Source organism: Carassius gibelio, chromosome A20, assembly GCF_023724105.1.
Source record: "Carassius gibelio isolate Cgi1373 ecotype wild population from Czech Republic chromosome A20, carGib1.2-hapl.c, whole genome shotgun sequence".
Taxonomy (NCBI): Eukaryota; Metazoa; Chordata; class Actinopteri; order Cypriniformes; family Cyprinidae; genus Carassius; species Carassius gibelio.
Window position 1 is genome coordinate 17,761,212 of NC_068390.1, and position 8,205 is coordinate 17,769,416.

At 37.1% G+C, this 8,205-nt stretch overlaps 1 protein-coding gene across 2 annotated transcripts; it reads right to left on the bottom strand.

Annotated features, from left to right (window-relative positions):
- Window positions 1-365: 365 nt before the first annotated feature.
- Window positions 366-8,040, bottom strand: LOC127938563 (serine/arginine-rich splicing factor 5). 2 transcript variants are annotated; one of them, XM_052535259.1, is made up of 8 exons: window positions 7,873-8,040; window positions 7,504-7,632; window positions 6,098-6,168; window positions 5,795-5,920; window positions 5,228-5,297; window positions 3,782-3,855; window positions 3,566-3,673; window positions 366-1,706 (listed from the first exon to the last, which is right to left on the bottom strand). In XM_052535259.1, the coding sequence occupies exons 2-8, from the start codon at window positions 7,627-7,629 to the stop codon at window positions 1,415-1,417; spliced, it is 867 nt and encodes a 288-aa protein (XP_052391219.1). In that variant the 5' UTR covers window positions 7,630-7,632; window positions 7,873-8,040; the 3' UTR covers window positions 366-1,414. The 2 variants fall into 2 exon arrangements, with proteins under 2 accessions (XP_052391219.1, XP_052391220.1); XM_052535260.1 differs by having other exon boundaries at window positions 7,857-7,991.
- Window positions 8,041-8,205: the final 165 nt, after the last annotated feature.

The window sequence follows — 8,205 nt, forward strand, 5'->3', positions numbered from 1 at the left end:
CAAAATATCTTCTTTTATGTTCAACATAAGAAAGCAACTCATACAGGTTTGGAACATGAGAGTGAGTGAATGATGACAGAATTTTAATGTTTGCGTGAACTATTCCTTTAAGATACACAGTCATAACATTAGTGGCTATTTTAACTTTATGCAACCGACTCCAGTTTTAAGGCTACTGAAAAGGCAGTCACTTTTATGCTGTTGTGCAACCACATACAATTAGACACTGCATAAAGAAACCATTACGGTCTTATTTGAACACTGAGTAATGCATTGTAATGCATTTTTGTTTTAGGCTAGTTTTGCAATATTGTCATTACGGTTTCAGATTATACGATTTTTATTTTGGAAAATGGCCGACCTCATTTCTAACAGCTGTTCATTTATTTATTCATTTTTAACAGTGTCATGGTACAGAAAGGTAGCATTTGCATCAAAACATATCCAGTCAAAACCTGACATTGTCTGATTTTTTACATACTCAAAATACCGGAATACTAAAAAGGATGATCAGAAATGCGCACTATTAAAATCTCATCTTGTTTTTGTTAAATAAAAGAAAATATCCATTGCAAAAAAAAGCATAGTTTACTCATACAAATGCAACATTGAAACATGTCTCCAGAACGAGAAATTAAACGCATACATATGAATAGGTTTGTATATGATGTAGGGTTCACAAATGTGACAAAGATCTAATTTGTTTTCATGCAGTGTGGAGGGAACTCTGATATTTATTGGATTATAATTCAAGCATCCACATTACAAACAATTCACACATACATTCATGAAGTAACAAAAAAAAAAAAATGTTTTGTAAAATGACTACAAAGTATTAGAAACTTAATTTTACTTTATTTGTTGGATATGAAATGGCTGTTCTGGCCTCACTTTGTTTGTGCACATTTGTGGCAGTTCTTGCATTTGAAATTCATGTTATCATCAGCCTTTCATGAAGCAATAAACACTCATTTGTTGTCTGCCATTATTCATTCTATGTATTATTCAATAAGCCCTAGTAAAATCTTTTTAACACAAAACAAAGAGTCAAACTTTCTGAAAACAAATCACATTTACTGGCTTGTCCATGAATATATTTAAACAATTAAAGACTGCCTCAACATCAAACTTCACTCTTTACGTGTTGATAAAAATAACCACAAAATACCCATTTGAGATATGAACTTCAACAAAACACCCAAAATAGTAGTATATTCCTGATTTAGATCACTCTCCTGTCAAATACCTTCAAACTAGCAACAGAGAGGCTGTGCTGTGAAACTCATGGCATGGAGAGAGGCTGTTCCTCCACTTTCGGAACCGAAACTGGTCAAAGATGGGACAATATTGCTAACTTCAGCCCCTTGCAGTGCTTGACTACAGACGCATCCCTCAGCAAACAGAGCATCGTCGGCTAATGACGACTGTCAGCAGACGGGGAACGGGACGGGGAACGGGACGGTGGGGGGCGCTGCGCTGGAGCCGGTGGTGACGCTGATTCAGCACGAGGTGCTTCTTTGGGCTTCACAGGAGAAGCACTGGTCGAACGGGACCGACTTCTGGAGCGGTTATGTGATTTGGGGCTGTGGGAACGGGAACGGGAACGAGAACGGGAACGGGAACGGCTACGGCTGCGAGAACGTGATGTGGAGCGCCCTCTGGAACGAGAACGGGATGAGCTATTTGAACGAGACCGAGTTCTGGATCTACAGGACAAGAGAAAAATCAATCAATAAATCAATCAATCAATCAATCAATCATCTGTTAATATTAACAATCAAAACTTAAGGGTTGAAAGTAGTTTTTTATGCTCAAAAAATATAGTAAAACTGTAATATTGTGAAATAGTCATCACAATTTAAACTATTAAACAATTAAAATATTTCTATTTTAAGATTTAATATGTGATGGTCTTCAGAGTCACATGATCCTTCAGATATCATTCAAATATGCCAATTTGTTGCCCAAGAAGCATTTCTTATTATTATCTTTTAATTTCTTATTAACTTTTTTTCCAGGTTTTTTTGGTGATTAGAAAGTCCATAAGAAAATTATTTATATGTAGAATTTCTATGTTTTAACTGTGACTTATAAAGATGAAAAAAAAAAAAAAAGTATATATATTTATTAGGGCTGGTAAGAGATTTTTAATCTAATTAATTACATGATGTGATGATTAATTAATCATATTAAATCGCTCATCAAATTAGTATTAGTAATAAATAGTAATAAGTCATTTTTGTGTAAAGCATCAAACAGATTACAAAAAAGTAGGTTCATCGAGAAATATTTTTGTTTGATCAAGTTAAATATAGCCTACTCTTTTAGACCATGTGAGTAAATGATGACAGAATTGTCATTTTTGTTTGGGTGAACTATAACTTAACTTATTTTCTTAAATTTTATTATTATTACCAGGAAAATATTAAATTATTTTGTTAATGAAATTATACTCTAAAAAATAAACTAAAACTGCCAGTAGGTGGTGGTAAATGTCTTAATGATTAAGTCATCGAGTCATTTATTCATTCGTTTGATTCGGTCAAATGGCTGATTCATTCAGGAGTGCAGTAAATGGTTCATTATGAATAGTTCATTAAATTACTAGGATTTTTCAACTTCATGTTGTTCATCACCATCAGACCCATCGGTGTGTGACATCAACGTACCGCAAGAGCTTAGAGAGCAGACGACTCCTTGTGCTTTTGAATCGCTCTCGCGTTACTTTGATGCCAAACGGTCTGTGCAGCGCCACGTCAAAGTCAACACGACTATGGCCAATGGTTCAAAAGCCAAATGATTCACCAAATTCATTCAAAATGTGGATTAAAAAAATTAAATGGCAGTTCTGCTTTGTCTTTATCTTCTGGTGGGCAAAATTGAGCAAAACAGACAACACTGTGTCTAAAATATAACCATATTAACTTCATGAACTGTTGTATAAGATGAGAATCATACTTGCACTTAGCCTACAGTTCGTGTGATATCATCACCACATAGTGTGTGTTATAAGTTAAATGATCAGCCTTTAAGAGAAGGACTACGTGAGAGGCACTATGGATGAGAAATTAACTCTGCCGCCTTGATTTTATTCTGTCTTTATTTGTAATGCCAAGAAAAGAGTTAATCTCTCGTGTATGAGAAGAGCATGTTGTCGTGTACCAGCCATTAAATGTGTGGGACACCAACTCCTCATTTTCAATCGCTTTCATTTCATGGATTTAACAAGTGATCAGTCAAATCGTTACACACATGTGTGTGTGTGTGAAATGCGGTGCTGAAGTGAAATAGCTGGGCAGTTTGATAGCCAAATTCTAATAGGCTGCCCTAATAAAAATAATAGTTATTATTATAATTTAATACATTAATAGCAGAATGAGCCTAATATCGTCTTGACTAGCGACAGAGAAATCTGCTATCCTCGATATCTCGGACTATCATCGATACACTATACTATCGTCTATCGGCACAACCCTACTGTATATTTCACATTTGTCATGAACAACACGTAATCAAATTAAAAACTTTAAACCTTAACAGACAGCCAAAAACAAGAATAACTCACTTTTTCCTGGTTGCCTCAACAAGCTTGATTTTCCTTCCATTGATCTCCTTCCCAGACAACTTCTCAAGGGCATTTTTTAGATCACTATGAGAAGCAAACTCAACCACACTGTAGAAAGATAAAAGCATTACACAAAACAGCAGTACAGTATCAACTGAGATTCAAGCTAAAATAATTCTGCAGGGAGAGTGACGGGAAAGAAAAGAGCCAGCTCACCCCTCATTAAGCTTTGGCCGATGGGCATCTGCAAAAGTAACCTCTCCAGCCTGTCTCATGAAATCCTTCAAATCCTACACACAGTACACCAGCATTTAGAGTTAGCTAAGTATACGTTTCATGCAGTATCACAGTAACTGAACTATCACAGTTGGGGTCCGAGAATCTCTCAGCTCATGCTCAAGCCTGGACCATGTTCAATATGCTTCAATACAAACGATCAAATTAGGCTGAAGAACATTTCAGCGCACGGATACCAACAAAAGGTACAGGGTCTGTGTAGGGTAACATTTTGAATTAGTAATCAGACAGAAAAGAACTGCAAAAAGCACCTGACACCTTTGAAATCACAACGTGTGTTGTGGAGGAGTGAATCAGCCCCATTTCATGGTCTTAGAAATCTCTATTCAAAGCTTTGTGAGGCCATCCCTGGCTTCTAAACACGGTCTAAACACAAAGACTTCTGTCTTGTCAGACCAAATTAACAAGCACTGAAACAAAAGAAGAGTGGCGTATAATCAAGGGTATTTTGGCTTGCAATGCTGTAACATTCCCAGACCCCCGAAATACAAGACTAGCAGAGGAAATATCTGGAGCAGCTCGTTAAAAAAGGGCCCCACATTTGATAAAATGTCAAAAACATTTACATTGCAGATGCATTCTTACCAAAACAAAAGTGTATAGAGTGTGGTAGAGCACATGGCTTTACTCCATCGATCGTACCCTACTTGTGCCATCCCCTTGAGCGTAAACAGCGAGGAAGAGATTATAGACTAATACCTGGGACCAGGGTGGGTGAGTATACCGATCGAAGCCTCTCAAATTACCGAACCCCTCGATTGACTGTGTATACCAGAGATTGGCTCTGTTTCTCTGTTTCTCTCGCTCTCTTTCTGCCCCTCTCTCTCACTCTCTGTCTCTCTCTTTCAGCTCGGCACCGTCACAAACTGTGCTTTGTAGCGGCAGCCGCTGCGTCTAGAGCGAGAAGGCATCACTCACAGACAGCTCTCATGCGATCGACGGAGGTCAACTAGGCGTGGGACACAATGGGAGTGGCTTAAGCAGAGAGAGGGGCCCTGTAGGGGTTAACTCCACCATTAGCGAGCTCTTCCATACGACACAACAGTCAGGCTGGCAAATAGAGGGGTGAACAATTGGTTAAAACAGAGGCAAAGTGACTTAACCTTACCATTTCCTCTTCTCTAGCACTAAAGAAGTATTTATCATATGACCTTGAATTTGAAATTAATCTCAGAATGACACTTTTTGTCACTGATTTACATTTAATTGGGTAATTAAAAACTACTAAATCAACATAACTATCTAAATAACTCTCATATTCTATTCATTTATCTAGGAAAGCCTTACTTTTTTTGTCATTTGCAATGACTGGGAATATAACTGCCTCACCAAAACTTGGTGTTGAAGAAATTGTTGAAGACTCACCTGCCAGCTGACTCTCGATGACAGATTCTCCACAATGAGGCGATTCTCTGTGCGCATTGGTGGAGGATTCCTGACAGGTGAAACACAAGTTATTGGCTTGATTTCTAATGTAGAAATAAGACTAAACTGAACAACCCTATATGGGCAAACATGCCACACCTTTTGGATTTATATACACTGTTGTTTAATAGTTTTGGGGTCAATGAGATTGTTTTTAAAAAAGATTTTAAAAAGTTTCTTACCAAGACTGGATTTATATTATCAAAAATACAGTAAAACCAGTAATATTGTGTAATATTATTAAATTCAATTTGAATATATTTTTTAAACAATTTATTCCTGTTATGGCAAAGCAAAATTTTCAGCCATTACTTCAGTGAGGAAAAGACACTTCAAAACAACAGCATTTATTTGTAATTTTACTATTTCTTTGGTAAGAATGTAAAAGCCTTTACTGGCAATTTTGATCAATTGAATGCATTCTTGCTGAACAAAACGTAATTTCTCACAAAAATAAAAAATATTTCTAAACCACAACTTGAAAATTCAACCAGAATTGACCCCTACCTCCGGCTGTCCTGGGAGCCACGACTATACCGACCAGGAAAACGACCTCCACCTCCACCTCCACCACCAGCACCACCACGGCCTCGGCCTCCACGCAGACGGACACGGGCATGTTCAATGGTCACCCTAAAATCAAAACATCCCTTAGACACAAGTCTCAATCTTCCTTTTCCTCTCTCTAATCATTCTTAGACAGACTTTCCTTATCCCTGTTGCTTTTAGCCTGCTCACTGAGGAAATGAAGGCTGTTTTGAAACTATATGTACCGAGGAAAGTAAGATAGAAAAAAATCACTATTCATACCTCTCATTGCAGAGCTCTTTACCATCAAGCTCATAAACAGCATCTTCTGCATCTCTCGGATCATCAAATTCCTGTAAAGAAAGAACTCGAGATTTACATCTGAATATTATATACTGCAGAGGTAATCCCTAATTATTTTTTCAATTAATATTACTTATTTAATATATATATTTACAAGTTTGGAATTTTATAATATTATTATATACACTACGGTTCCAAAGTTTGGGGTCAGTAAAATGGTTCTTTTTAACTTTTAAACTTTCTATTCATCAATAAATCCTGAAAAAAACAACAACAAAAGAATCACGGTTTCTACAAAAATGGATAAGTCAGAAATGTTTCTTAAAGCGATTGTTCGCCCAAAAGTGAAAATACTGTCATTTATTACTCATTCTCATGTCGTTCCAACTCCTTAAGAGCGTCGTTCATCTTCGGAACACTAATTAAGATATTTTTGATTAAAATGGAGAGCTTTCTGACCCTGCATAGACAGCAATGCAACTGAAACGCTCCCAGGCCCAGAAAGGTAATAAGGACATAGTTAAAATATTCTGTGACATCACAGGTTCAACCATAACATTGAGAAGCTACGAGAATAGTTTTTGAGCGTAAAGAAAAACACTTGTGAATGGCGGCGGAGACTCATCTGGAAGAGAATTTTTTGAATAAAGTAGTTTTTTTTTTGTGCACAAAAAAAATGGTAGCTTCTCAATGTTACAGTTGAACCACTGATGTCACAAAATATTTTAACAATGTCCTTATTACCTTTCTGGGCCTGGGAGCATTTCAGTTGCATTGCTGTCTATGCAGGGTCAGAAAGCTCTCGGATTTCATCCAAAATATCTTAATTGGTGTCCCGAAGATAAACGAAAGTCTTTAAGCGAAGGCATTTGGACGACATGAGGGTGAGTAATTAATGACATTTTTTGGGGGGGGGTGAAATATCCCTTTAAGCCCCAAATCTTTACATTATAATGAATTCTGAAGAATCACGTGACACTGAACACTGGGGTAATGATGGCTGCTGAAATTAGTTTGAAGCATATGAAAACAGAAAGTTAAAATAGTAAAAATATAATATTACGTTTTTTAACTGTGTGCAAAAAAGGCAACCTTCTAGTTATTCTAAGAGACTTCCTCCAAACGGTGGTTTATTAAAAAATATATAGTAATAATATATAATTGAATTGTGTGTGTGTGTGTGTGTGTGTGTGCACAACACACTTTATAGAAATATATAAATGAGAGCCGTCTATCACCATAGGTGAATACTGTCAAATAACACTAATTAGGTAACGTTAGCTCACTGGGCTTTGAAACGCAGCCCTTGTTTTATTAATAGTCAATTGAACATGCATATAACATGTTTTTACAATACTGTTCAACTGTAAAAAGGCAAAACGTACTACAAATCCGAAGCCTCTTTTCAGGTCGATGTCCCTGATTCTTCCGTAACCCTTGAAGAACCGCTCGACGTCCTTCTCCCGAGCAGAGGGGTTTAATCGACCGATGAAAATACGACAACCGCTCATTCTCTTCAAAACATGAGCAAACATGTTAAAACAACCATCATATGATTATACTGTCTTTCTGCAATTGTCAAACACATACAAATCTCTGCAACAATGGCTCGAGGCCACGACCCACATCCAGAGTGAAATCATTAAGTGCTGCATCGCTCCACAAAATACAATCGTTTAAACAACACATCCATTATAAGATGAAGTCAGGCAGTTATGAAGATGTCTTAAGTACATACTGTCTTATGTACGTACCTCAACCTGGTGTTTTTCCTTTGGATGTGTCGTGCCCGTTGAAACAGTCCCCTCACACAAAATGGAGTCAGAGCAGCGAGGCTCGACGTCAGCGCTGATCTGAGATCAGTTCAGGACACCACAACCGCTGCGCTACTCGCAGATAAGATATGAATGATACATCGATTACTCAATAATTTGAACCATTTTAGCTATCTACATATTAAGAAAATGGTGGAAAAGACACAATTTGTAGTGTATGTGGTAACTTAAATCAGATTTTCCACATTTATTCCGACCGTAAAATACTTTGTTTGGACAAAACGGCACGTATGTAATGTTACTGCACCGAAT

What these genes read in the sequence shown, in the direction of transcription:
- LOC127938563 (XM_052535259.1), bottom strand. Translation starts at nt 7,629, where the DNA reads ATGAGCGGTTGTCGTATTTTCATCGGTCGATTAAACCCCTCTGCTCGG. An exon ending in CGGCCAAAGCTTAATGAGGG is followed by an intron (nt 3,674 to 3,781) that starts GTGAGCTGGCTC and finishes ATCTTTCTACAG; the next exon opens with TGTGGTTGAGTTTGCTTCTC. An exon ending in GTTGAGGCAACCAGGAAAAA is followed by an intron (nt 1,707 to 3,565) that starts GTGAGTTATTCT and finishes CTTGTCCTGTAG; the next exon opens with ATCCAGAACTCGGTCTCGTT.